The sequence below is a fragment of the Aspergillus multicolor genome, assembly GCF_047715735.1.
Source record: "Aspergillus multicolor strain CBS 133.54 unplaced genomic scaffold BDW74scaffold_33, whole genome shotgun sequence".
Taxonomy (NCBI): domain Eukaryota; kingdom Fungi; phylum Ascomycota; class Eurotiomycetes; order Eurotiales; family Aspergillaceae; genus Aspergillus; species Aspergillus multicolor.
In genome coordinates, this window is record NW_027395984.1 from 106,696 (window position 1) to 133,168 (window position 26,473).

General features: G+C 51.0%; 11 protein-coding genes across 11 annotated transcripts; 6 read left to right on the top strand and 5 right to left on the bottom strand.

Annotated features, from left to right (window-relative positions):
- The first annotated feature begins 107 nt into the window (after positions 1–107).
- BDW74DRAFT_160590 (uncharacterized protein) lies at positions 108–2,221 on the top strand. The gene is made up of 3 exons (XM_073725648.1): positions 108–390; positions 447–792; positions 848–2,221. Exons 1-3 carry the CDS (start codon positions 228–230, stop codon positions 1,563–1,565), a joined length of 1,227 nt encoding a protein of 408 aa, XP_073579748.1. The 5' UTR covers positions 108–227; the 3' UTR covers positions 1,566–2,221.
- On the bottom strand, positions 1,639–2,858 carry tma22 (putative RNA binding protein Tma22). Its single transcript, XM_073733962.1, has 4 exons — positions 2,550–2,858; positions 2,418–2,437; positions 2,199–2,286; positions 1,639–2,133 (listed from the first exon to the last, which is right to left on the bottom strand). The coding sequence occupies exons 1-4, from the start codon at positions 2,608–2,610 to the stop codon at positions 1,712–1,714; spliced, it is 591 nt and encodes a 196-aa protein (XP_073579749.1). The 5' UTR covers positions 2,611–2,858; the 3' UTR covers positions 1,639–1,711.
- A 3,076-nt stretch (positions 2,859–5,934) lies between these two features.
- Positions 5,935–8,461, top strand: BDW74DRAFT_160595 (protein phosphatase regulator REG1). The gene is made up of 2 exons (XM_073725649.1): positions 5,935–7,129; positions 7,191–8,461. Exons 1-2 carry the CDS (start codon positions 6,516–6,518, stop codon positions 8,176–8,178), a joined length of 1,602 nt encoding a protein of 533 aa, XP_073579750.1. The 5' UTR covers positions 5,935–6,515; the 3' UTR covers positions 8,179–8,461.
- A 267-nt stretch (positions 8,462–8,728) lies between these two features.
- On the bottom strand, positions 8,729–9,960 carry BDW74DRAFT_160597 (uncharacterized protein). The gene has a single exon (XM_073725650.1). It carries the CDS (start codon positions 9,452–9,454, stop codon positions 8,951–8,953), a length of 504 nt encoding a protein of 167 aa, XP_073579751.1. The 5' UTR covers positions 9,455–9,960; the 3' UTR covers positions 8,729–8,950.
- A 1,838-nt stretch (positions 9,961–11,798) lies between these two features.
- Positions 11,799–12,868, top strand: BDW74DRAFT_160600 (uncharacterized protein). Its single transcript, XM_073725651.1, has 2 exons — positions 11,799–12,388; positions 12,452–12,868. The coding sequence occupies exons 1-2, from the start codon at positions 11,900–11,902 to the stop codon at positions 12,653–12,655; spliced, it is 693 nt and encodes a 230-aa protein (XP_073579752.1). The 5' UTR covers positions 11,799–11,899; the 3' UTR covers positions 12,656–12,868.
- A 187-nt stretch (positions 12,869–13,055) lies between these two features.
- BDW74DRAFT_87486 (putative C6 transcription factor) lies at positions 13,056–15,990 on the bottom strand. The gene is made up of 2 exons (XM_073733963.1): positions 15,814–15,990; positions 13,056–15,734 (listed from the first exon to the last, which is right to left on the bottom strand). Exons 1-2 carry the CDS (start codon positions 15,886–15,888, stop codon positions 13,107–13,109), a joined length of 2,703 nt encoding a protein of 900 aa, XP_073579753.1. The 5' UTR covers positions 15,889–15,990; the 3' UTR covers positions 13,056–13,106.
- A 1,398-nt stretch (positions 15,991–17,388) lies between these two features.
- On the top strand, positions 17,389–19,853 carry BDW74DRAFT_182130 (repressor protein; the record flags this gene model as incomplete). The annotated part of the gene is made up of 2 exons (XM_073730182.1): positions 17,389–19,548; positions 19,602–19,853. 2 exons carry the CDS (start codon positions 17,389–17,391, stop codon positions 19,851–19,853), a joined length of 2,412 nt encoding a protein of 803 aa, XP_073579754.1.
- Positions 19,854–19,880: 27 nt separating this feature from the next.
- BDW74DRAFT_87519 (uncharacterized protein) lies at positions 19,881–21,632 on the top strand. The gene is made up of 3 exons (XM_073733964.1): positions 19,881–20,530; positions 20,614–21,245; positions 21,298–21,632. Exons 1-3 carry the CDS (start codon positions 20,077–20,079, stop codon positions 21,427–21,429), a joined length of 1,218 nt encoding a protein of 405 aa, XP_073579755.1. The 5' UTR covers positions 19,881–20,076; the 3' UTR covers positions 21,430–21,632.
- Positions 21,633–21,781: 149 nt separating this feature from the next.
- On the top strand, positions 21,782–23,177 carry BDW74DRAFT_170407 (DUF1996 domain-containing protein; the record flags this gene model as incomplete). The annotated part of the gene is made up of 5 exons (XM_073727167.1): positions 21,782–21,865; positions 22,011–22,289; positions 22,383–22,504; positions 22,555–22,735; positions 22,788–23,177. The coding sequence occupies 5 exons, from the start codon at positions 21,782–21,784 to the stop codon at positions 23,175–23,177; spliced, it is 1,056 nt and encodes a 351-aa protein (XP_073579756.1).
- Positions 23,178–23,309: 132 nt separating this feature from the next.
- Positions 23,310–23,729, bottom strand: BDW74DRAFT_182133 (uncharacterized protein; the record flags this gene model as incomplete). The annotated part of the gene is made up of 1 exon (XM_073730183.1): positions 23,310–23,729. The coding sequence occupies one exon, from the start codon at positions 23,727–23,729 to the stop codon at positions 23,310–23,312; it is 420 nt and encodes a 139-aa protein (XP_073579757.1).
- A 372-nt stretch (positions 23,730–24,101) lies between these two features.
- BDW74DRAFT_182134 (uncharacterized protein) lies at positions 24,102–25,758 on the bottom strand (the record flags this gene model as incomplete). Its single annotated transcript, XM_073730184.1, has 3 exons — positions 24,102–24,453; positions 24,510–25,581; positions 25,632–25,758. The coding sequence occupies 3 exons, from the start codon at positions 25,756–25,758 to the stop codon at positions 24,102–24,104; spliced, it is 1,551 nt and encodes a 516-aa protein (XP_073579758.1).
- Between the last annotated feature and the right edge of the window lie 715 nt (positions 25,759–26,473).

The window sequence follows — 26,473 nt, forward strand, 5'->3', positions numbered from 1 at the left end:
AGGACCACCTTGCTTGCTCTGACCGTGGCCTTGAGCTCACGATCACGTGCGCATGGCTTATCGTACCTATCCTCCCTCGGCCGATATAGTTAAAGTGCAGCGGCTTCAGCCCGCAGCGGATCCAGGATTTCGGGGAGTAGGGAGTTCTGCGAGCTTGGGCCATCAAATTCGGCCTCCTGACATTACCAAGCTTGTCCGGTCTAGGCACTTGCCATCTCGTCGAACATATGAAGACTGCTGCTTTGATAAGCCCCGAAATAGATGGATCATTACGACCAACTTTATTTGTCTCGATACCGTCGTCCGACCGCAGCCATAACCATGGGTCACCCAAGCAAAGAGCTCCGCAATCCGCGCCTCCGGAGCTGCTTTCAAAGATGACACTGGGCGGTGAGTTATGCGAAGACTTGACATAGACCTCATCTCTGACCTCGACATCCCTCTAGATAAGAGATCTCGGAGGCATCGCATTGAAGGCAAAGGCAGATCTCGCGACGTCTTGCTTCGACACAGAATGCATAATGTTTCCTCAAGGACAGGCGCCAGAGGCTCATTATCAACGTACCGGAAACAGGACAGCGAAGACGATGGGCTGCTTCGACCTGTCACCCGGGAAACTACTCGATCGCGCTGGGGCTCGGAACCTACTGGCTTGGGCACCGGAAGCAGGAGAGGCAGTGTCCTCGATGGCATATACAAGGATACTCGTCTCGGATCAATTAAGCGACCAGAGGAGATACACTCCATGGATGACCTGCAGCGGGTAAGGGACCGGCGCAGCAGGGGGGAAGAGTATGCTACATTGCCGACATTCCAGTACTCCCAGGCTGATCGTTATCTACCCCAGGTACCTGCGCTCTACACTATCCGTCATTGGAACTCTTGCCACCGATGTTACACGCAGGTTGGACTACACTTATTATGGGCTTCTGGAAAAGATTGCAGCACTCAATGTCACCGTCACCTCTTTCCAGGAGCTATCGGACACGACCTCCAAGATATTTGATGATTTTCAACGAGAGACTACAGGTTTGGAGCAAGACATCCAAAAGCAGATAGGCGATATACACGAATTCCAACCACAGATGCAGAGGATTGAGGCCTTAGAGAAACGAATGAGGGACAGCAAGACAAGGGCTAAAGCGCTCGGCAACAGGTTGGAAGCAATGCGAAACGAGGTTGAAAAATGGGACAAACGAGAAATGGACTGGCAGATGCGCACGAATCAACGGCTACGTATATTCTGGGGTATTGTAACTGCGGCTATACTAGCAGTCCTACTCGCCATTGTCTTCCGGCACTGGCCAAGCGACGAACCGACGCCGGGCTTTAGGGCATTTCCAAAAGCCTTGAAAATGCCAGATATCCCCTCTCATGCACCTCCCCCGAAGAACAACGGCCCTCGATTTGAAGATTTGAAGCGAGAGTACACCATAGCTGCAGAGCCGACTGTCCTTGTGGACAACGGAAGCACATTCCAACCAGATAATCCTACCTCGTCCGGAACGGAGGCAGCAACCGGGCACCCCGATTATGACCCATTACGAATTTTTGATGAAATATGATCATAGATGAGTGCGTTCAGTTTTGCGAATAGCCGGGATACCCATTTGACTGTGATTGGCAAAATGTGTATATCTTTATTGAGCATTCATCAGTTATCATGACTATGTTCTGTAGACGAGTTACACTAAAGATGCGGATCACCACTTTAGGCCTCAGCGGCGCCTTTTTTCTTCTTTTTATCCTCCACAATTTCAATGTTGGATTCAGAAATCCCCTTTCCATAGTGTTCCAATAGCCATTCCTTGATGTCCTCACAGACATCACCCTGCACAGTAATCTCCTCGATTCCAGAAGCGGACTTCGTGACAGAGGATCCCGTCGCAAACTTTTTGCCCAGCTCCTTGGCCACCTTCTTGTTCTCTAGCCCGTAAACCTCTAGTCCCGTTATGACACTAACATGCTTGCGCTTGTTGCGCTCGACACGCTTAATCTGAACCTTCGACGTTGCTCGTCGTTCTGCATCTCGCGCTTCCGCCGCCGCTGCCTTCGCTTCTTTCTTTGCGGCATCCTTGGCCGCGCGCTCCTGGACAGAAACGGAGAGGGTAGAGAGATTCGCACTTATGGCGTCTATGCAATGTAAATAGACCTGTTAGTTTTGTCTTTAGTAAATAAAGCACAACTTGAACAATTACCATCGGAATATAACCGTTGGTACTCGTCCGGCCGGTTATCTTCCAACCACTCTTGACATTTCTTTGCCGTTCCGCCAAACTCGCAATACTGTAGTAGGACACGTTAGCTACTGCCTGGAAGTCATGCTGATAGCAGCCGTGTCCGCATGCGGTCATCATAAGGACCCGGGAGGCAAAAGCAGGTCATGACCAAAATTCAAGGGGTGAACTTAATCGCACCTCTGGAGGTAATGTGCAAACTATTTAATCCGACATGGTATTAGCATCGATTTATGAAGACGCGGTCTTCTAAACCACGGCAACCAATTCCCCTATACGTAGCCGGGAGTTTCTAGAAAAAGTGCAACTCACCTCCACAATATGTGATTTGCCGAGCCTGTATTTCTGCTGGTGGCTGCGCGACCTCTGCCATATTGTTTTCTTATTATGGAACCGAACTGAAAGTGGAAGAGATTGGATGGCGCAAGGATTCGACAAGATTGTTTGACAGTATATTCATAGCATCAGATATGTCACTCGCTCAGAGACGCGGGGTGGATGTTCGCTGCGCTAAGCCGTTTCTGTGCTTCATCCACTCGGACATAGTTAGTCATACACCCTGTAAGAGGCCTGCATACAATCAAAGTTCACGTTGCTATGCTAGGAAGTGTGAAGTACAATATATATATAAGTATCCTATACTTCATGGAATAGCTACACACCATGGTCTATGTGATGTTAGGATCCATTAAGTAAGCATATCTTGATTATTTGCGTTGTGTAGCCAGGCATAATTTTACTGTGCGCATATCTCTGTGTGCTAATTTGAGCCAAGACACAACAAAATGTACTTCTGCTTCGTACGTATGGAGTACTACAACTCTGACGCGGTAGCCTCGCTTCGAGGAATCTTGGGCATAACGGAGAATGATAAGATCTCCGCAAGCTCGATGAAGGACTGAAGGTCCAAGCGACCACCGATGTAAGTACTTTGGTCTGTTTGGCGCCTATCTTGATAATTTTTTTCAATCCCTGCCATTTCAAGGGCAAGAGAGTTATGTTCGTATGTAGTGGATGTTATTCCAAGTGGACAAAGTACGGAGTATTTAACCTCTTGGCTTCTTTAGGTAGCTGAGTATGTAATACCTACCCTCAGCCGTGATGCCTAGCCACTTTTATTCTTGAGCAGCTTTACTTTTGAGCAACTTTACTTGCAGTTCTCAAGGGGATGCAGTGTCTTGAGTCCGTAGTTTTGAGGGTTGGCCAGTACGTTATCTGCATCGTAAACGGTCAACCAAGACCGATGAGTATCTATTGAGTATACGGAGTACTGGAGCTTGGAGCTGCACGTTTGGGGGGTAAACCCACTTGGTACGTTGCCTTATCAACTTATCAACTCGGGGCACTTGCCGATTAGCACGTTAGGTAGATCCTCTGTTTTCATCCGAGGTTCCGATGCTCGGTCGTGGCAATCATCCTTTATCGAGCGCTCTATGAAACAAGGCAGACTACGACTAAGGCAGGCAGATACCCGCCGAGCCGTCCCCTTAGTCCGAGTACTAGGTTCAATCAAAGGGCCCGTGGTGCTAGCTTCAATCGCTCTGATAGTTGTGATCCAATGACAAGACTTACTTCGACACTCCGGGATGTGCAGATGCAAGAGCACAGACATCCGCCAAACTAAGGCGCAGCCACAGCAGTGGGTCAGAGCCTCGGAGGTTTTGTCTAGGCATTGTTTCTCGTCTCTCTGGCGAGTCAAATCCAACGGGGTACCCACGGTGCTTGTCATGTTAATCATCCCCATGTGAGAGGGCCGTTGGAGACCGGTGCAGGTGGATTCAGTGGAATGCCCTAAGCAGCACTAATAATAGTCGCAACCAGCGATGCTTATTACGTACTAACATGCGATGATTCATAGCTCGCAATGGCTATGAGCCCAGCGCCGCCTCATATACTCAGGAGTATAGCTGGAACGCAAACCCTGGGTTTGGCGCACGTCCACCTCGGATTGTGCTATCTGCGATGATTATGATAGGCGCAGTCAAAGCTCCGAGTCTCGCCTAGAAGCGAAGGACCGATCGATGCTCTAGGTGGCTTTGTATGGCGCAAAAGCTAATGGCGCCGCGTCAAAGTCCTTACGCCTTGCTTACCATCGAGCGCTAAAGCATATATCCCCCGCTAGTCAAGAGAGATGTCTCTGACCTAAGTTGAGAGTCTAGACCAAGGTGAGATAAACTAACCAAGCGCTATTCCGTGGCCCTAGACATGAATAATCCGGATACCCTCGTTGTACCAGGAGCATTCACGGTAATCGTGAAATTTAGAGAGCCCCTCCATGGGCCTTGGAGTCATACCTCACCCCTGTAACGTGCGCCTACGGTCCCACTGGGCATCGACGCTGTGAATGCGCAAAAGGCAACTCACTGATTTGGCCTCGCACGCCGTTGCGTTCATCAAGCGGCGATAGAACAATCGGCGCCATGTTTCGCATATGCACATCGGCTTGTCAACTTGCATAATCAGAGCCGGAGAGCAGCCACCCGGCTGCGGCGGCGGTTCTGGAACACGCGGGCCAATTTGGGCTTCCCGACATCGAGATATATGAAGTATTGACTGGTGGAGGCAACAATTGGCTGTCAAGTAGAATCAATCTGAGTTTCGTGTTCTTGTAAGAATACTGGTCATGATGTGGCTGTGGCGCCTCAGGATAGAGAGGCATTGTTGGAGCAGAGCAAGAGCCAGATAGACAGCGGAACAGTTGTCGTGATATCAACGCAAAGCATGAAGCGCTACCAGGGCCCTGTTGCTTTTGGAGCAGAAACAATTTTGGCTTCGCTCGGGCTATCTTCCCCGGTTGACCTTGCCCAAGGTCCTCCAATACAACGGAGTTGAAAATGGACACGAGTCAGTAGTGCATGTTTGCAAGCCTCCAGCGCCGCTGGCGTACGGACGTGTTGTTGCGCTGCCCTGAGCAAGTAAACACTGTCTCACTGACACTCGAGTACATCAGGAGGCTGAAACCGGATTGCAGGCTCCAGCGCAGACCGGAGTCAGTACCAACATTGAGAAGTCTTATCGCGTCAGCGGCAGCGATCAGCACGCAGTATCAGTATGTAAAGACACTCGCTTATCGCAACGTTATTATTGAGATAGGAAAATGTCACCACAGTCCAGGTTCCATGGCGCTAAGCCCTGCATGATGATGTGAAAACTCAACGCTCGTGCATGGAGCTTGCAAGGGGCCTTAGGTCTTTGACGGGGGGTGGCAGATTGATCGCGGAAGCCGCAAAGAAACACCATCGCCACCCCAGAAGAAACGATGCCCGGGTTCCTCCGATCTGTATCAGTGAGAATTGGTTCGTAGGTGGTTCAACCCTGTTGGAACTTGGAATGGTAATGCGAAGATCGAGTAATAGACTTTCAGGTTGCGCAATGGCAACTCAATTTGAGGACTCGTATCTCGAACTCGATCAGCGAGCAGACGGCCATTGGTCGGTTTTTAGACGAATCTGGACCGGAACCAGGAGGAGAGCATCTTGGAGAGGGGAAGAACAAAGGAACCAGCTCGATCGCTCTTGGTTAGCGGCGAGCACAGAGCTCTAGGAGGCTGGACAGCTCACCATGCAGCTGTCAGTGAGTAGTGTCCGATAACAGCCAAAAAGGATTACTGTGACGTTTGGCAACTTAGGCCTGGCCTAGTGGCAACCTCGCAGCTCGCTCCATACTCCGTAATCCACCATATCAGGCCGATCGTCCGATCGCTCTGCAGCGAGATATTATCGCGCATTACGGAGTATTGCACTTTGATATCTTCTTGCTCTGCTCTGCTCCAGACCCCCTGGTCTCCATCCCTGCCCTGCTTCTTGCTCTCCGACAGCGGGGATTTTTACTCTCGCGATTGTCGCGGTGCCAGAGTCTGAGCACCGAAAAGGCTTTCCGGGGCTATCCCCATTCTCCACTTACATTCCTGTTTGCCTTCTAGCGCAACTTTCCTCCCTCTCCCCATTGTCTAGAACTCCAGAACTTCCCCGGCCAAAAGAAAACGGCGATCCCCGTTTATAAAACCCTCGGCCCCCGTCACCACTCTCGCCTTTTCTGGTCACCGTGCGCGCTTCTCGGATTTCCCACAGACTCAGGGATACAACATACTCGCTTCAACCGTGACATTATTTATCGACCTTACCTGAATCACTGGCCTATCGCCGCTCGCCTCGTACAATTTGTCGATCCCTTGCCGACATTATCCCCGGTACTGACTGCACTCTACTTTCCATAAACTACCGTGTGCGGAGGTAGATTTTCGACTCCTGGTATAGATGAAGTTGATGCTCCGCTAAGATGACTGCTGTGCTACCGTCCCCGGCGGACAGCCGTTCATGTTTCTCTCCAGACCCAGTGGGCAGACAGCCCGTAACGCAGAGGTACTTCCTTGAAACAAACGACTCCATGGCGAAAGTTCCGCATATCTATACGTCCGACTATCCAAGTCCGATTACATGTTCCACGGCCTCCTCGTCTCCCCCATCGCCCCGTCTCGCCCCGATTGCATCGCAAAACTTCCCCCCTACCCCCACTTCCTCCACAGGTTCCGTATCGTCCAGCGAACCTGGTGATCAAGATGATGAATTGTTGTTGCCGTCGTATGATAGCGCATTCTTCCCCGAGGAACCCAGCGCTGCCTCTGCCGCTTCTGATATCTTGTCGGCGGACTCGACTCGCTTAGCTCCACAAGTATCCGCGGCCGACGATAACTCGGTTGAGGAGGAGCCTTCGAGACATGTGGACTACCTCTCTCATGAGTGGAGAGAAGAAGATATTTGGGCGTCATGGCGCTATGTAGTTGCTCGCAAAGATGTATATGAGAATGGCGTTAGGTTGGAAAACGCGTCGTGGCGGACATGGACCAAATTGAGGCACAACTTGGGTACCATTTCCCCAGATACCCTCAATTGGTATGTTATCCTCACTGCATTCTCGAATGAGTATTAGAACTTTGAACTAACAGATCAATAGGCTGAAGGATTGTGATGTGACCTGGTTGTATGGCCCGCTCAAAACTTCACGTGCACGAAGGAAGTCACTGAATCTGTCTCCTCCGCCGAGCTGCTCAGAATCACCGAGCAATTGCCCTGACCGAAAATCTATCCTCAAGAAGAGGACTGCTTCTGAGACTATGCTGCAACGCTCACTATCCCAGCACACTCTTCTGCAACATGCCGGGGCCATTCTGAAAGCGCAGGAGGCCGGGTATTCTCGGAATCGTACCACACTTGGTGTGCGCCTGTCCGAGTTCGAGTTGGAGACTGATAAACAATCTGACGAGGATTTTGGGGCCCCTCGCACTAGATTTGCAGTACCTGTTTCATCTTCAGGAGCTGGTTCTCCAAGTGAAAGACGTCACATCCATTTCAATAAGGAGGTTCTACAATGTATCGCTGTGGAAGGAAAAGATGAGGAAGAGGAATTCCTAGAGTTTGGAGGTGACCTGTCTTGGGATGATAGTTTCATTGTGAAACCGGTTTCTCCTAGCGGCGGAAGTACGCCACGGGCCAATTCTAGCGGAGAGAACAAAACTATCGCACCCCTCCCCCCGACCACGCTCAAGTATCGTGGAGATACACCTGAGCCGCAGCCTTCTTCGGTCATGAATCCTTGGTCTTGGACAAAGTACATCCCAGGGCGTCGACTATATTCATCGTCTATTGGGACGACAACGCGGCAGTCGCAAGGGTCACAAGGTGCTTTAGGCGACACCCGTACTGATTCTGGCCATGGTCGTGATTGGACCCAGGATGTGGACGACTCGAGCAATTCTTGGTTTGTGGATGCTGCAGATGAAGACGAAGACGCGCAGAATTTTTATCTGGCTTCTCTGGGTTTCCGCTCGCAGGAACCCGAACAACCATCCAATGTCGATGTTCTGGTTGACCGAGTAGTGGACACCGTTAACACAGCAAAAGATATCCTATTCCTAATGAGGAACGTTGGCTGGAAGGGTTAACGATCTCGCAACAGCATTATGATACGAATTCTCTATGCACTGCATCTAATGGGTCTATTCTGCACATATTGCATCACCGGAGTTGGGTTAGCACGGCGGTCCGTGTTCTATGGGAGAAAGCACTTCAGCCAAACCGTTGTATAGGTTCTGGAGCTTGCAAAGTAAACTCCTCGCATTTGTGTCTTGGCTGGTCGGTTGGCGTTCGCTTCATTTAGTATGATTGTGTTATCACGATGATCCATAATATGCATAGACAAACTATTATTGCCATACGTTCAGACTACTTCTACGTCGTTGCTTGGGCTGTGTTTCGGCTAAAGTATGCGTACTCTTCTACTTGATGAAGATCTCATTCTCTGGTAAGTCCTGCCATTATTATCGAGTGAATTATGGCCGATTTTCGATACCCAGAGCCTCATTGTGCTTGTACTTGGATCTCGATTGAAGGCTGACTGGTCGTTCCGGATGTTAGGCGAAGTCACTTTCCCAAGCTGTCTCCCGCATGCCCTCAGGACATTGTTTGATTCGTACGAGTCTACTCAGAAGATAACTATGTCAATGTGAAGCATACTTGTTAATAGCGCCGGGGCATCCGCTGCCAATTCGATCAAGCAGGGCATACATGCTCGCCGAATTCTGGAATACTTTGGGAGATAAACAGTGGCATTTCACCAACTAACCTAGACCGGACACTGATTGATTTGTACGGCCAGAAACCCGGAGAACCAGGCGACAGCCAAATTGTGACAAACAACTGATCCAGGCCAACCGTCTAGATGTGGCGATGCATACATGAAAGAGATGAAACAAGAAAAAGAAATGTTATGGAAGCCTTGAGGTAATGCTCGATGCACTCCATTGACCAACAATGCATGGCGGATGCGTAAGTCGAGTGGTAATTCTCCATGGACGCTGAATATTCCAGACAGCCAACTTGAAGAGAACCAGCGTATCCGCCTGGGCAATTGTTGAAGTTGGTAGAAATGAGGTCGCCGCACTCCCAACCGTCTGGGAATACGGGGGTTTGGCGAGGCCCTTCGCATCCTTCTATCCACTTGACTTGCGCGTTGTAATGTACTCGTCGTGGTTCGCCCACAGTCCAGGACGCAGAATCACCTTCACCAAAGGATTCTGCGGTAACCTTCTCTTTCCATTTGCGAGCAAGGTCAATAATATAGTCATCGTCTGGAGGGCCGTGGGATGGGTCGCCAAATTGGCCGCCAAAACAGAGTTGATTGCCGACGCCGGGTCGTCCTGGTAGCTTGACTGTGGTCATGGCGTGTTGTTTATGGTTGCATTTTGATCTCCAATCAAATGTTGGTCTTGTCGTGAGCCCAGAGTCAGATGCCGACGAACAGCATTTACGCGCCAATGCCGCTCATCAAAGAAGTGCACCGACATTACATGCTGATCATGCACCCACAGCCGCCAAGCGCCAACCCAAAGTCGCTGTTCTTGGCCCTCAACTTCACGGACCCGTTCCTGATCTCGTGTAGCGACCGCGAATAATGCCCGATGTTTCCTAGGGTATGCAGGAGCATAATCCCTAATGAGCAATTCAAATTCCGAGACATGAATAACTGGGTCACGTGACTTGATCCCTAAAGGATAAACCAAAAGGGAAAGCTCCTGCGCCAGTATCTTGACTTGATTCAAATACTTCAAGGGCGCTGAGTTGCCCTGGGTAAAAAGGAGTTAATATAACAATCCGTGGGAAGTATGTGTGGTGCAAGGGCCCTGAGACCCTGTTGTGTTCCAACCAGATCTATAAGGGTCTGGGCTTCATTGCCCGGGACCGGTACCGGTAGTGCCCTGAGGATTAAAAAGGCCTGAAGGATGGATGTGTCTGGCACAGGCTCCCATTGATCATCAACAAAGACAGGATTCTCTTTGATATGACTCCCCCAGACACCCTTTGAGGAGACGATAAAGACCGCAGTACATCCCGAGAGACCATCGAGACCTAGAAGGCTGATGCCGCGAAATTGTTCCTCGGGGAGCGGAAACTCGTAGTACCAGGCGTTGACGGAATCTGGCCCTGCAATGAACCATGATTGACGTTTATTGAGTACACTGTGTCGATAATCCGTGTATTTCTTCGCATCAAAAGTCCCAGTCACTGGAAGTGGAATTGGCTTTGGCTTACGACCGCGGGGAATAAGATGACGCTCGTTCAGATTGGATTGCTCGAACGGGTCGGAATGCTGGAGTACGCCACCTACAGCTTCAATGTAGGATCCCCCGCTCTCAGAGGGCAGTGCAGACACAGTGATAGTCGGGATCTCAACACCATCGGAAGGCTCAATGATCACGAAGGTCCCGCTTGGTTGAAGTGGACAAGCTTCATCACCAGTCTCACCACAGTTATTTGATGAACAAGGTGGCATAGAACCTGGAGCCAGGTCCCGAGCTGTCATGAACAGGTTGATTTCAGTGGGGACAGAGTCAAGAACAGAAGCAGAAGCGACAGTGGTTTGAACAGGCATCGACACGGGGACATAAGAGGTGACAAGAGTAGACAGGCCTGCAGTCAAGCTACTGTAAAGCTCCATGGCTCCGGTAACTGCATACAGAGCAACAGCGGCCAGGAGCCAGGCGAACAACAGCTTGAGGCACCGCATGGTGGTCGAGGGAGTTGGCGTTGAGGGACAGCAAGGGCAGTAGCGATGGTAGTAAGGACGGAAGCCAGAGGAAACAGAAGAATGTTGGAGAGGGGGAGAGTGAGATGGCTGGCATTGTAGGGGAGAGGAGGGGATATATATAATGAGCAGCGAGGAGACTGGAAGTCTGGGAGTGAGTGCAGGAGTACAAATCCAGTGCAGAGTGAATCCCGTGCCAAGTGAATGATGATCAAGGCCAGTCCACTCTTCCATGTAAGGTGCAGAGGATCTATTCACATTCACATTCATATTCACTTTCACTGCACTGTAAGCCTAGGCCTAAGAAGGGACCGTCCTGCCCAGTCACTTCCAGACTCTTGACTCTGGACTCTGGACTCCTGGCAATATGTTGCTCCTCCTAGGGCAGCCAGGGCTCACGTGATGAACACCCCAGAGGAGTTGTCCTGCCTGACATTTGAGGACATTGGACAGTTCACTTCGGACAGTCGCACTTGCCCGTACAGCCAGGACATAGGTATGCCTCGCCCATGGTGGGAATGATGGCTCTGCGATAAACTCACTGCAGTCAGAGCAAGGACTCGACCATGTCTATCATGCAGTTTCCGCGTCGTTGCCTACGGTATTGCACCTCAGGAGTGTTCATCGTGGTTGGTGTTGTCACCGTCTACTCGGTCATTTACATGGATTGGGCAATGCACCCTGAATTTGATTGGGGTCTGATGCCTGCAATTGGCGACGACAACTTTACTGCTTGCACCCGGCTCCCCAACATGGACAACATTCTAGTCCTTTTGAAGACAGGCGCTACAGAAGCCCTGGACAAAGTTTCTGTGCATTTCAAGACTACACTACAATGCGTACCACACTACGCTGTCTTCTCGGACTACGAGGAAGAGACCTACGGCGTACATGGTGAAGATGTTCTACGCAGTGTTGGCGAAGACACGAAACAAATGAACCCGGACTTTGGAATCTACAATCGGCTACGTGCTTCTGGACGGGATGGTCTTGTTGCAGATGACCAACTGGATGATCGAAACGGACCTCTTGGAAATTCTGGCAATCCTGGATGGAAACTGGACAAGTGGAAGTTCGTGCCCATGATCGACGAAGCACTGCTCGTGCACTCGGACGCTCATTGGTATGTCTTTCTCGAAGCAGATACGTACATAGTCTGGCGAAACATGGCCCGCTGGTTGTCACGATTCAATCGTGAGAAGGCTTATTATCTGGGTGCCCCGATGCAGATGGGAAGTCAGGTGTTTGCTTACGGTGGCGCCGGAATAGTGCTCTCTAACGCCGCCATGCAGTTGATCTCTCAATACAGCGCCCAGAACCTTGCGGCCATTGAACGCATGACGGCGAGCGATTGGGTTGGGGATCACATTCATGGGAGGATACTTAAAAACATAGACATACCACTTGTCTGGTCGTGGCCGATGCTGGTGCCGTCTAGCGTATGGGAACTTGAGTACTCTACCAAGGCGTATGGTCGTCAACCTTGGTGCTATCCCGCCGTATCATTCCATCATATGTCTCCGCAAGATGTTGTGGATATGTGGTTGCTAGAGCAGCAGTGGTTCAGATACGTAGGTTGTCGCGGAAATGTTTTTTGATGGCTGCAGCCGCTGACTTTGGACCGTGGTCAACAGACAGACCAGCCCTTGCTGCACAAGGATATCTTCAAATGGAGATTATACGACGCGATGAACTCCGTCAAAGACAACTGGGACAACCTCTCCGCAGACCAGCAGCCACAAAACGATAGTGACTCGCCTACGACGACCGAAGAGTGCGCACAGAGATGTTCTCTGATTACCGACTGCCTCCAGTTTTCCTTCTCGGATAAAGGCTGAATGGTGACACGAATTAGAGCGCTCATGAAGAATGCGGGAAGGTGTAAAAAAGGCGCAGTAGATCACTGGCCTTTTCCCAGTCGACTTGAGAGGTCTCTGGACTTGGAAAAGATGGTGTCTACAACGGCATCGCTTTTCGTTTATCGAAGCCAATGTAGTTGAAAATTGGCGGCGAATTGAATGCCCTTGACTGCTTCTTGGTTTGGAATTGTCATTCGCGAACATTGTATCTGATACTATAAGTCCTGTCTATACGGAGAACTGCAATATATGGTTAATTTCAATAGGGAAACTGAGCCTAAGAACAAACAGTGACTGTCCGAGAGCAGCTTCAATTTCGCTTTCGTAGGTGGGTATCTTAATGATGAAGCAAGTTGCATGGATAGATTTAGCCTTCCCGCCTCAATTAAAGATGCGTTGAAAAGCCTAGGAAATAGCGGTGATTCTACTACTAGCTCTCTATGGCCTCCTCGGTTGAATCTCCAAAAGTTTCGGGGAAATAGCCCGGGGGCGGCCAAATATCTGCAATCGAGGGCGGATGCACCAACGGCTGTGACCCAGCGATACGCTGGGGGTCGTGGCAGAACTCCTGGAATGTGATATCGTCCATGAAGCCGAAATCCTTCAGTCCTGCTTCACGACTCGTCGCCCACTCGGTCGTGTCGAGGTATGCAAGGTCCCTGAAAATAGCGTCGAGACTGGCGGCGCCGACCTCGTTTGGTTCCTGAGTGTCGGAGCTAGAGGTGGTGTTGATTTTGTCTGCTGATGTTATAGAGTGCTCGTTAGTGGAGGCAGTGGTTGTTGCGGCGGCAGAAGGCCTTGATATCATGGGGTTGGACACAGATGAGTCTGGAGTTGGAGGGTGCGGATGTGATGGGCCGTGAAGCATAGCGTCTAGGTCGTTTGCTGGGTCTGAGATGTCCATTGCCGAAGGTAGGGCTCTACCATTGTAGGAATGTGGGTGAGGTTGGGAGTGTGGTTGATTAGGTGGATCGGTAGCCTCCATAGCTGTGTCCTTAGGTGTCATATACTGCCCATCGACGGGGATGGTGATGCCCATAATCGAGGAAGTGTAATCAGGTTCCACGACGTCAATGGTATTTCGTCTAGTAAGTGGTGGCAACTGGGTATCGCGGTTGAAGCCTCGGCTCTCTGGTGGAGGTATAGATAGCAAGTTTTGAGAAGGGCTATAGTTCGACGGCCTGCTTATTCCGCTTGCTGGGTTGCTGCCCGTGTCATTAAAGAACGATTGTGATGGGGAGCTGGCCACGGTTCTAGAGCGATACCACTGTTCAATTCTAGTCGTCAGGGTGCGATAGACGGGCCAAGTCGCGCTGAGTTCGGATGTCCGCTGTACCAGTGCTTCTGCCCATCGGCCGAAAGGGAACAAGTCACTTTCGATCTTGTTGCGAAGGGTGAAGGCCTGTTCAGCAATGGTACGCAGGGATAGTTCAAAGATGGGCGGCAAGCTGCAAACTCCAAAGTTATCAAGATGTTGCGAAATCATGGGCAAGGCGCGGTAGAGGAGTTTCTTTGCGCCTTCTATAGCCGGTCGCTGAGAACGGTGCAGGCCCATTTCGTGGGGGGCGATCTGAAGATAAAGTGACAAAAGGGTGGCAACGTATGTTAGTCCCAAGTACGTCTGATGCGGTAGGAGTGCGGAATGCCGTTCAGGATATATGCTTTCAGGCCCAATCAGTCGACACCCAAGTGGGAGGCGGTCATCCCATTGCTTGAGCTCCGAAACAAGTTGCTGCGCAAAAATATGTGCGTTAAGCCCTGGCATAGAGTCTCGAGCAATCTTGTTCAAGACACTGGCCAACTCGACCAGACGATTGAAACAGCTCAGTGAATGTAAAGGACCACGGCGAGGCGGGCTCTTTCCTGGAGAGCCGCCAGTGGGTGGTAAGACATCCGCCCACGAATTCCACTCTTCCAGCCCATCTTCTTCTAACAAGCCTATGGCAACCAAGTCTCGTGAGTGCATGCTCGGTCTTCGAGACAAGCGGAATGACAAAAGGGAGTCAATAACAAAACATCCCAGGAAAACAGCTTTCCCTTGTTTCAATCCCTCCGACCGGCGAGTGTCAGTGAAGGCAGCTATGTTCATGGATATAACCATACGGACTGCTTGGCCGCTAAGCATCCAAGCAGCAGTCCAGTCCTCAAGGCCGATGTTGACGAGGGTCAAAAGCAGAAGAGCTTGGACATGTCCAAGTTCGTAACGCTCCGTTTCAGAAGGAATCAAGCTTCGAGCTACCGCATAGTACTCCTTTGTTTTTGGCAAGACTCCCAATGCGCCATTCTCCGATGTCGGTCGGGGTACTGATTCTGAATAACTAAGAAGGGCCCATAACGCGGCATGGTCGCCGGATCCCGGAGAAAATCTGGTTACGGATATCGACGGTGCATTTGCGTAAAGATACGAGGCTCGGAGTATGTTATGTTTGGCGACAATGGGGAACCAAGAATGGGTGGCGGCGAAATACATGTCTAATAGCTGGGAGGCGTGAGGTGGTAGCTGCAGGGAGTGCATACCGTTCGTTGCAGAGGATAACCGGCCATCCGCTGGTATAGACAGTCGAGCTCGTTTGGCAGTAGGAGAGGCTCTGGGCTCTACAACACGAGGAGCATCCTGCGACAGGGGAGTGGAGCTGCGGTCAATACGGAATCCCCATTCGCTTGCCGAATCGATCGAGAAAGACCCGTGTTCTTCCCGAAGGCGTTTGCCTACGCCCTGAGGACTTGACGGGTCGGAACTGGATGACAGCATCCTCTCGAGAGAGTTGTAGAGTCGGCACGTTTTCCAGGACTCGTGTAAGGTTTCCGAGGCGCTCTCATCCGTCCAAAGGGACATCAATCTGGTCCTCCGCCCAACGGAGTCAGTTGTCGTGCCGAGGAGAGAGAGCATGGTATCCTCGAAGCCATCGATATTGCAGATGGCCAGGGCCCAGAGCTTTTCTAACCCACGTACATATCCCTCGGGCAAGCCACGCTTCTTCGCGTGAGGGTCATATGAGCAAGTTTGACCGGAAGCTAAACAGGCGGAGCAAGAGGGACGAAGACCGTCGCATTTATCCTAACAGCGACTGGAGGTTAGAACTGATTGATGAATAAAGGTAGCTCACAGAGAAGCCTGCGAAGCCTGTGACAAATACTTTTTTCGCGCGACACCTATCACAGGCCCGCGAAACCCTCTTGCGCCGAGGGGCTTTATCAGGACCCTCGTCCATTGAAGGATCACTTGGTGCACGAACGACGTCCCATAAAGCATCGGCTGGCAAAGAAGAGCTGGTCACGACGTAGTGTCTATGTCAAGCGGAAGAAGCCACAGTCGTACATTGCAGCGCACAAGGTGAAAGGCGAGCGCGAAAATGGGAAGCTGGGAGGTTGTCGCTTGACGCAACCGGAATACCTAACCGCAGGGATCAGGCAGGATGCGAATGAGGGCGCCAGAATACCCAATTCACAAACACCTTGGTCGGCGCAGAACCCGGAGAAAAAAGGCCAGACCCATTGAGACAGGAAGCAAGAACGGCTCCTTGACGGGGGGTTCGGGGCGAAGTCTCGGGAAGTGGATGAAGAGAGTCAGGCTCAGGGAATAAATCCGTCCGGATATCCAGATCAACTCTCACTCCCCCACTTCTCCACAATCTCGAGTCTCTGTAGCATACCGTATACGTATATTCTGCTCCCTCTACTTGCTGTTGGACATGACCACTGACGGCAAACAATGTTCTGCGATGGCCTCTGTGTGATGAGAACAAGGTTCATCAGGTCTAACAATCATCACGGCCTATCACGGAATAAACTCGCCATGATAGCAGGCTGGAAATCCTCCGGACGCCAGCAAATCGCTCAGCAAATGGTTTGCTCCGTAAATCGAATTCATATTATTCAATCAGAAACCTAGTGCTGTCTAACCGCCGAGAATCGGCACTTTCTGTTCGGCCTTGATTAGACCGAGGCGTAAAGGGGCCGTACAGTAGACAACGCAATTCTCCATGGGTACGCATCACCCCACACTGGCTCTGTGACAGCTAGACACAAGCTAGAAGATGTAGCTATTCGTATTAAGGAATGAAGTTGAATACTGGCGCCGTTCCCTGAAATAGCATTGTAAGGCTTTCAGGCTGTGAGTTATCTATGTTGCCAGAAGAACATCGTTTTCCACAAAGACCCGGCATCCCGAGTCGGTAGTCGTTGGTCAGGTATGGGCGGGTTGACTCGTCGAGGACTCGAGGGTTTCTGGGGAAAAGTGGTGACTCGAGTCCCACGGCAAAGAGCTTACCCGGGCCCAGGGCGGTCAGCCGCAGCAAAACCGCATTCAGCTCTCGATCTGCCGTGGAACAAGCCAACCAACCCACTCGCGCCCACATCATCTGGGGTTGCGCTCTTCCCCGATCATGTCGCTCCCTGCTTTACTGCTCTCGAGCTCAGTCGCCCCAGATAGATCCTCCTCCTGCTTGTCTTTGGATGCACTCACAGCATGACAGCGCTGTCCTCCGGCGTTGCCCTACTTGAAGCCTCTTACACTCCGCATCGCGATCTCCATCCCTGACGGTCTTCCCCCAAAACATGGACGGATGATATGAGGTCTGGACCTGAAGAATCGCACTTGAAATTTACACAGAATCTTGCGGATGAAATCATTCATCGTGGCTGGGTACTCGAATTCTCAACCTTCCCACCCGAGGAAGAGAATTTGTCGATCTTTTTCGACCAGGGCCGCTATGCCACTTCGCGACGCACATGTGTACCGCAAGGTAGACCCGGAGGCATCCTTGGTTCTTATCGGGATCCGGGGTTGCGGGAAACGGTCCCTGGGGTTCATTGCTGCTACTGCGTTGAAACGCCGCTTCATTACCGAGGATCACTATTTCAAGGAGGTTACTGGACTTTCGCGACATGAGTATCTGAAGCAACATGGCAGCCAGGAGTTCCAGCAGCGGGATATTGAAGTCCTCAAGCTGATGCTAGACAACCATCGTTCGCGCTGTGTTATTGAATGCGGACTAGGGAGTCTCACTCGTCCCGTCCAGGAATACCTCCGACAGTATTCGCTTACGAACCCAGTTGTGTACATTGCGCGGGACATGGGACGTGTCCAGAATCTGCTGGGGCTGGACGACCAGGCCGCAAAGCTGCTGGGTGAAGGTGATCCACTCCACCGCACTTGCTCAAATTTCGAGTACTATAACACGGAAGACCGCTCGAGCTTCGCTGCCCAGGCCGACGAAGGAACACAAGATCGACGCTCAGTGGGCTACTCCTTCAAACTTAAAGAGGCAAAGGAGGATTTCACACGCTTTGTTCGCTTTGTAACGGGCACAGACGTTGGGCATTCTAGCTATGACTCCCCCTTTGTGCTGCTTGAGACGCCACCGGAGCTGCGGTCTTATACGTACGCGATTTTCGTTCGCTCTTCAGAATTGATCGATAACAGAGTAAAAATACTGGAACTCGAGTCTGGCGGAGATGCCATTGAGTTGTGTGTCGATTGCTGGAGCCCGGAAATGGCGATGGCTGTGAGCAAGCAAGTTTCTGTTCTCAGGAAAAACACGCACGCACCGATAATACTGTCAGTCGATTCCCATGGGCTGGGAGTTACCGCTAGCAACCAATGCTCGGGGCAGGGCCGCAATGTGTACTCTCAGATTTTGGAGCATTGCTTACGGCTCGCTGTTGAGTATCTGGTAGTCGACCTAGATCAAGATCATGCTTACATTGATGAGGTCATTCGCAATAGGGGCATGACAAAAATCATTGGCCAGCGTATCTTTGAGCCGTCCTCTGGTGTGACCTGGGATAACGAAGAGTGCCTATCGGCTTACCTCACTGCCGCTAGGCTGGGTTGTCAGTTAGTTCGCATTCTACGTGTGGCAACCGAGCGAGAGGATAACGCATCTATTGCCAAGTTTACAAATAAGATTGAAATGCTACCGGGTGATCACCCGCCGATAATAGCTTACAACATTGGTAGCCTTGGGCGTACCTCTCAGGTGTTCAACTCTATTCTGACCTCTGTCTCACATTCCGCCATCGATCGTCGCTCTCGCAAAGAGAGAGACCCGCAAATCTTGGCCCGTGACGCTGTTCAAGCCCTGTTCCAAAGCTATGTCTTGGATCCCCTACAATTCTATATTCTGGGTGGCAGCGTAGCCTACAGTCTATCGCCCGCCATGTACAATGCCGCATTCCATCATTGTGGTATGGATCACACATACAGTATACCAGAAAAGCCAACGCTGGCAGCATTAGACCAGCTAGGTCGGGATCCGAACTTCGGTGGTGCCAGTATCGTTCAACCTTGGAGGGTACAAGTTTTTCAGAAACTCGCTGCAAAGAGTCGCCATGCTGAAGCCATTGGGGCAATCAATACAGTTATGCCCCTGCGGGGCCAGTCAGACGGGACTGTGTTCCCACTACAAGAGCAAGCTAGCCGTCGTCACCTGGCTGGACCGGTGCTCGGATGGTATGGCGAGAATACGGATTGGGTTGGTATCATGACGTGCATCAATCGGAACCTTTCCCCACGCAACGCTATCAGTCCATCAAGGACAACAGGCCTGGTCATTGGAGCTGGTGGCATGGGACGTGCTGCTATATATGCTATGCTTCGACTAGGCTGTCGGAAAATCTTCATCTACAATCGGACCTTCTCCCGCGCGGAGAGCGTCGCTCAGCACTTCAATTCTTGGGCCGCATCTCAAGTGGGCTCGACGGAGGTGGTTTATGTGCTTCGGTCGTTGCACGATGATTGGCCCGATGCCTGCCCACCATGTATAATTGCCTCATGCGTGCCAGCAGACCCAGACGGAGACGAGCCGCCGGCAAATTTCGAGATGCCTACGCAATGGTTGGGAAGCCCAACTGGCGGAGTAGTCCTTGAAGTGAGTGATTCAAAATCTTACAACCCTTCCGCGTCTGAACTAACCAGTAACAGTTCGCATATAAACCCCTGGAAACGCCACTACTCCGCCAGATTCACCGCTTTCGCAGCGAAACGGGACGTCCGTGGGTGCTAGTCGATGGCCTTGATAATGTTGCTGAACAGGCTATTGCGCAGTTCGAGATCTTGACTGGACGAAAGGCGCCGCGTCGCCTAATGACTGTAGAGGCGCTCCGTAATTACGTCGGTGAGAGCGGATCGTTTGACGAGGAGACAATTCGGGACCGACTAGACATCAACGATTAAATTCATTAAATAAAACATGCCAAGAACGCGAGAATGCCCGTGTTTTGTATTAGATAGAGTTCAGATGGAATCTTGAGTCACGTGCATCTGCTCTCAGGGATGAGGCTCCGATGGAGCTGGACATCACGCACGCTTGAGAGAATGTCTATACATTCCATCTATCCCAAAATGGGATTTTCTCTCGCTTGCTTGAATTATCTTCATTTGAACATACAGACTATCCATGTCATACCATCAACGGAAAGGCTCTACGGCCTCCGAAGCTGACTTTTTCGACATCCCCGATGAACCGATTCTCGCCATAGTCAAACGCCAACTAAGACACATTCGGACCTGGGCGTTCATCTTCGTCGTCATCCTTTTTACCCTCTTTCTGCGACGCGAACCCGCTCCTCCTCCAATTCTTCCGCACATCAACTATGACCTGGTCGATTGGTCTAAGTACGCTTACACTCAATATGCCACCTCTAGTCCGTACCTGTGCAATGCGGTCATGGTATTTGATGCGCTAGAGCGTCTTGGAAGTCGAGCACAGCGAGTATTATATTATCCAAAGAATTGGGATGTACTTGTTGAAAGCGACCACAGTCGGGACAGGGAATTGCTCCAGCTGGCGAAGAGGAAGTATAAAGCGATGTTGGTCCCGATTGATCTTGAGATGATCAAGCCGGATGCAGGTGTGTGATGATCAACTTTTAGTACACTCCTTCACTATAGTTACTCGTTTTAGGATGCTAATAAATGCTGTTCATTGGAATAGGGCCGGGCGAGGAATGGGAGAAAAGCATCTCGAAGTTGCTCGCCTTCGCCGAGACTGAATTCAAGCGCGTCATCCACCTCGATTCTGATATCCTCGTACTGCAGACTATGGACGAACTGTTCTTCCTCCCTTCCGCACCCGTCGCAATGCCACGCGCATATTGGCTTCTACCCGGACAGAAAATTCTTTCCTCCCTTCTCGTCGTGATCGAACCCTCATACCGCCGATACAAAGCTCTCGTGGATACCGCCCTTGGCATTGAGGGTAGTGAGGGCGAGAACAAACGGGTCAAGTATGACATGGAGTTGCTGAATGAATTCTACGGTGATTCGGCCATGGTTCTGCCGCACCGGCAGTACGGATTAGTATCGGGCGAGTTCCGATCAGAAAACCATACTATATTCCTCGGAGGCGATGATGAAGTCTGGGACCCCGATAAGGTCATTGCAGACGCCAAATTCGTGCATTTTTCAGACTGGCCATTGCCGAAGCCCTGGGTTATGTGGCCGCATCAGATGCTGGCGGACATTCTCCCAAAGTGCAAGGTCAACCCAGGTTCGCTGCATGAGAGCGGGTGCCGTGATCGGGATGTATGGATGAAGCTTTATGATGATTTCCGTATCAAGCGAAGGGTAAGACTCACCAATGTTTCTGAGAGAGCGACTTGCTAACTGCTTCTAAAAGGATATCTGCAAACTCCTTAGTTATCCTGCGCCTAATTGGCCCCCCGGTAATGAACCGCCACCCGGGAGTGATTTACCACCTGAAAATGATCCGCCATCTGAGAATGACGCGCCGGCTGTAGATCAAGTTTAGTATGGGTTCACGGCGTTTTTGTGACTTTCTTATAGCTATATTGAGGTTTGCCGTAAACTAGACTTGCGGAATGCTTGTACATAAGCAAATATTAGTTCCTTATCAATAGGTTCCGACAAAATATCCACCTGATAATATATAGACCTGAAGCAAATCCGTGCGCGATGGTTACAGGGAGAGGTTTCATATCTTAGGGTATTGCATCCTCAATATTCTTAGGGGGCCAAAGCATAGAACCTGGATACCATTCATGGCAGTGGACCATTTATACCACAGGGGTCATTATTCCAGGCAAGAGAGATAAAAAAATCAAGGCATGGACAGGTCAGGTATGTAGATAGCCAAGTAAACAATGTGCTCCGTGGATATACCCCTGATAACTGAGAGCAAGAAGGACCCTTATTGTAGCCTCCCTATCACCAACCAGTTTCAACACGTCAAGCCCTCTCAACTTGCCCATTGTAGCAACAATGATGCAAACCTCCGCGACAATTAAAGGCCATATACTAGCCCTATCCCTGTTCCTCCTCACAAAACCAGCCCTAACGGCGCCTGCTACCGCAATCAACGCAACCACCCAGACAAACAGCACATTCTCCTACACCGATGAATTCAGCTTCAGTTGCCTCCCGCTAACAGCCCAACTATCCGACCCGATCGTGGCGCCCGGGCGGGAGTCGTCACACACACATGTGGTGACAGGGGGCACCGCATTCCAGAGGACAATGGACATGCAGACGGCGCTGAACGCGCGCGAGACAACGTGCGAGGTTGCGATGGACAGGAGCAATTACTGGGTTCCGGCGCTTTACCACGAGACTAAGCTTGGGGCGTTCGAAATGGTCGAGTATCAGTCTAGTGTATGTTTCTCGGTTTGCGATTTGAAATATGCGTTGGCTAGGCGGGTAAGCGGGAGAAGGAATGTTGTGGCTGACTATGACGATGATGCGCAGGCTGTATATTATCTCAATCGAGTTTGCGATTACGCTTCCGGCGCGCGGATATGTAAAGATGGGACATATCCTTTGGCGCCCCCGACGGGTTTGCGTGTTATTGCTGGAAATCCGATGCTGCAGTAAGAGACCTTCTTCCTGTCATTTCTGACCGCGGTCTGACGGCGTACAGGACGTACAATGATTCCGAATTCGCTCAACGGGCCATCTCGCATATGTGCATAGAGGCGGATGGGAAGTCGAACGAGACAAAACACCTTCCCCGCCAACCGTGCGCGAAGCTGAGGTCGCAGGTATTCTTTCCGTCGTGCTGGGATGGCGAGAACCTCGATAGGCCGGACCATAAGAGCCACGTAGGTCGCTCGGACTGACAGGATGATATTTGAAGCTCACGTTCTTCTGCAGATGGCATACCCTGCAATCGGAGACTACAACAAAGGTGTCTGTCCCAGGTCTCACCCGGTGGCCATCTTCTCGATCTTCATTGAGTTCATCTTCAACACTGAACCGTTCCCAGATTACCAGAACTTGGTGTATGCGACAGGTGACCGAGCCGGCTACGGCCTGCACGGGGATTTCATCAACGGCTGGACAGATCAAGTCGCCTTGCAGAAGGGGTTCGAGACCTGCACCGGGAAGAAGTGGCTGCGGGATTCGAGATGCTCGATCACGAATATGCAGACGAGGCCTCTCGCTCCGCTATCGTTGGAACCAGATGTATCGCCCCCTTGGATTGAGTTGGGCCAGAACAGGAGTATACCCATGCTACCGGGACACCCCGAACATGCCTACTAGGCTGGCTCAGGATCTTTGTGTATATATTGGTTTCGCGTAGATCGATTTTACCCAATGCAGGCATAGAGGATTTGGCGAATCGAGATTCAGTAGGTGTGCCGTCCGGAATATCGCGTCGTGTCCGAACGTAAATCAGTCTCCACGAGCATATCCCATCCCCTTCCTCCACCACTGCCAAACGCCCCTCCGTGCCATCAGACCCCCGAACTCCTTAACGCTCTCCACCTCATCCAGTCCAGTTCCTAAGAACGCCTCTCCTTTCTTTATCCCATCGTCCTTCGCCTTGCCCTCCGTCTTCACCGCGTCTTCCTCCACCAATACACAAGCCGGCCGACTCACAAGCTGAAAGTCCTTATATCGTAAATTCCGAACGACACTAACCCATGACTCGACGGCGTCTTTATCCTTGGCTTCGACGTACATTATCCCCGGGCAGCCGCCGGAGCGGAGGAGCGCGAAGACGTTGAGGGTCTGAGCGGCGCTTTTTAAGGCGGAGACTTTTTTGCGCGAGGTGATGTGGTGGGTGCGAATCAAAGCATGGTAGTAGGTCATTTTTCTCAGGCCGGGTTGTTAGATCGGTTCGCGTTTGGAGGGGCTTGGTGTTGAAGGCATTTCGCTGCGTGGAAAAGTGATTGCGGAGTTGAGTGTTGCGAATTGGCGATTATTTATATTGGAGAACACCAAAGGGACCTACGTCATTCTCGGATAGCACAGCACAGTACAGCACAGCACCACTGCGGAGTCAGTCAATGCATTGGGATTGGGAAGCAAACGAGGTCTAAGTACTAATGATATAATCTGTTTGAATAAAAACTTATGGCTAAATGGATTCATAGTCCAGAAATACTAACATGTTCTAGGACATCATCATGCCATCAATGCCGAAGCCCTCCATGGTCAATCAAGTCTTGTCTAATGCCGTCCCTATGCTCGCTCCATCTCAAGGGTTCCAGGCACTTTCTCGCCATCATCACCAGATGACGCACCTTTTTCCGAATCACCACCTCTTTGATCATGACCATCGAAGATAAGTGCCATATTCTCCAGAGTGTATCCTTTGGTCTCCGGATAGAAGAAGTATGACGTGAGCGCGTACCAAATGAGGATGGCAACAAACACGAAGTAATATCTCCACCCAATGGCCGACAGCGCAACGGGGTTGACAAAGGTGTTGAAAATCAATGCCCCGATTGCAGACAGCCAGGCGACGCTGAGGCCGCGAGAGCGCAGTGTGTATGGCCATATCTCAGTTGGATAAGCCACGAGCAAGGGTGTTCTATGGCAGCAGGTTAGGGTGCATGACAACTCAAGGCGGGGAAATGTTGCACTCACAAAGCTATATCATAACCCGCGAAGTAGATGAAGATAAATGGAATTACCGCTGTCCCCGTCGGTGCGGAGCCAGTGGAAGCAAATGATCCCGACAGACCGGTAATAATGATATAGCTGACAAGCATTACGCCTGCAGATATTAGGAAGAGAGGACGCCTGCCAGCCCGCTCTACCAGCAGTGCGCCAATGGTACCGAATATAAGGTTCCATATTTGAAGGCATCCGGATATAAGTAGCTGGTCTTTCGTAGCCGTTATACCGACAGTATCCAGCACCATGGCCAGATAATAAGAGACCACACCGTTGCCAGACCATTGAGAAAATATACCTAGCGTTACGGTGATCAGAAGGCGGCGGCGGTTCCCCGGTGTTTTGACCATATCCGAGTAGCTTGACGAGGCGTCTGATTCTTGTTCTGCTGCGATTGCTTCTCGAATCTCTTGAACTTCATAGGTAACCAATGGTGCGCTTAGGTCACCGCTTGCGTGCAAATCGGCAAGCACCTTCCGCGCATCTTCCACATGGTCCCGACTAATCAGCCAGCGGGGACTCTCAGGAGTAAGGAGGAAACCGGGAATGGCGATGAGTGGACAGAGCATCTGCAGCAGGGTAGGCAGTCTCCATGACCAAGACGAACTGTATGTGCGAGTTTGAAAGGTAACCCAGGAAGAGATGACGGACCCGACGTAGTACCCTATCATGAACATACAGGACGATATACTCCGATGGGCAGGGTACGCAATCTCGTTCAACAAGAGTGGAGGGGCGTTAGTTATGAAGCCGCCGCTCATACCTACAAGCACCCGTGACACAATGTAGACGGTGTCATTGGGAGCGGCGGCGCCTAGAACTGAACCAGCGAGGATGAAACCAATGCCTACCCAAACGCAAGGCTTTCGACCAAGCTTGTTACTGCACCAAGCTGCGATGGTGGTCGAGACAAGTGCACCAACGCTGTAGATCCCGTTAATGAAACCTAGCCAGGAACCAGTCGGTTGTCCCATGAAATCCATCCAGCTGTCCAAGGATTGGAGCCCATTAACCAAGGAGCCGTCAAAGCCGTTTGAAGAGGCTGGTAAGGTCAGCGTGCTATATGTGATGCGGGTGTAAAAAGTCACCTACAGAAGAAGATCAAGGACAATATGCAGAAATTAAGACGGCGCAACTGAGGGCTTTTCCACCATGTCGTCTCGGGGAGGACGTCCTTCATCTGGCCATGACAAGGGTTCTGAGAGCCCTTGACAGTCATACCTCTGCACGGATCTGGTCGTCTTCCTCGATAAATGGTACGAATATATTTAAAATTCTTGCAGCACGAGAGCACAGCGAGCGTTGGCCAAGAGGTCTTATATGCTTGCACTCGTTTACTCGCTTTTTCTGATGCCCCGCGTTCTTCTTCCTCTGTAGGCATTGCTCCGAGGTTTTACCGTCATAACCTGGAGAGAATGCGGAGAAACCCCATATTCTTGACTAGAGCATAGCTAGAGGTCTGCTCAGCACTTTTAGGGTCTTGGTGTCTTGGAGACTAAAGACGGAGCTTCAGAGTGCTGCTGCTTGGGACCGCTTCTTCTGTATGTCCCTAGAGTCCTCGAAAAAATAGGCTCAGAAGACTACTGAGAGATAGATAACTTAGGGTTGCTGATGCCTGACCGTGATCGGGTACCTCGCAGCTTTGGAAAGCAAACCAATCAAGCTGATCGACGGTCAGTGTTTATCGAGTCCAGGAGTCTCGAGCAACTAACCTTGGCGAATGATGGCTAAGCTATTACTGCGAAGGGAGGTATACGGCAATCCGGCCCTGAATTCCGGAGTGGGCGTAATGACATGAGAAGGCGATGATGTCTTCTCATATCCGTACTGAACTCGCGACTTGCGAGTTCCGCATCCAGGGGCAAGAAGATTCAAGGCGCTGTGCCTTGAAAGAGGCTTGCCCGAATCAGGAAGAAGCGCCCGCTGACTTTTCC

Coding starts and splice junctions, on each gene's coding strand:
- BDW74DRAFT_160590 (XM_073725648.1), top strand. CDS start 228: ATGAAGACTGCTGCTTTGATAAGCCCCGAAATAGATGGATCATTACGA. Junction 391..446: donor TTCAAAGATGACACTGGGCG/GTGAGTTATGCG, acceptor ACATCCCTCTAG/ATAAGAGATCTCGGAGGCAT. Junction 793..847: donor CGGCGCAGCAGGGGGGAAGA/GTATGCTACATT, acceptor TATCTACCCCAG/GTACCTGCGCTCTACACTAT.
- tma22 (XM_073733962.1), bottom strand. CDS start 2,610: ATGGCAGAGGTCGCGCAGCCACCAGCAGAAATACAGGCTCGGCAAATC. Junction 2,438..2,549: donor GCAAATCACATATTGTGGAG/GTGAGTTGCACT, acceptor CGGATTAAATAG/TTTGCACATTACCTCCAGAG. Junction 2,134..2,198: donor CCAACGGTTATATTCCGATG/GTAATTGTTCAA, acceptor TACATTGCATAG/ACGCCATAAGTGCGAATCTC.
- BDW74DRAFT_160595 (XM_073725649.1), top strand. CDS start 6,516: ATGACTGCTGTGCTACCGTCCCCGGCGGACAGCCGTTCATGTTTCTCT. Junction 7,130..7,190: donor TCCCCAGATACCCTCAATTG/GTATGTTATCCT, acceptor ACAGATCAATAG/GCTGAAGGATTGTGATGTGA.
- BDW74DRAFT_160597 (XM_073725650.1), bottom strand. CDS start 9,454: ATGACCACAGTCAAGCTACCAGGACGACCCGGCGTCGGCAATCAACTC.
- BDW74DRAFT_160600 (XM_073725651.1), top strand. CDS start 11,900: ATGATCGACGAAGCACTGCTCGTGCACTCGGACGCTCATTGGTATGTC. Junction 12,389..12,451: donor AGCAGCAGTGGTTCAGATAC/GTAGGTTGTCGC, acceptor CGTGGTCAACAG/ACAGACCAGCCCTTGCTGCA.
- BDW74DRAFT_87486 (XM_073733963.1), bottom strand. CDS start 15,888: ATGGACGAGGGTCCTGATAAAGCCCCTCGGCGCAAGAGGGTTTCGCGG. Junction 15,735..15,813: donor ATAGGTGTCGCGCGAAAAAA/GTATTTGTCACA, acceptor AGTCGCTGTTAG/GATAAATGCGACGGTCTTCG.
- BDW74DRAFT_87519 (XM_073733964.1), top strand. CDS start 20,077: ATGTCATACCATCAACGGAAAGGCTCTACGGCCTCCGAAGCTGACTTT. Junction 20,531..20,613: donor GATGATCAAGCCGGATGCAG/GTGTGTGATGAT, acceptor TCATTGGAATAG/GGCCGGGCGAGGAATGGGAG. Junction 21,246..21,297: donor ATTTCCGTATCAAGCGAAGG/GTAAGACTCACC, acceptor TGCTTCTAAAAG/GATATCTGCAAACTCCTTAG.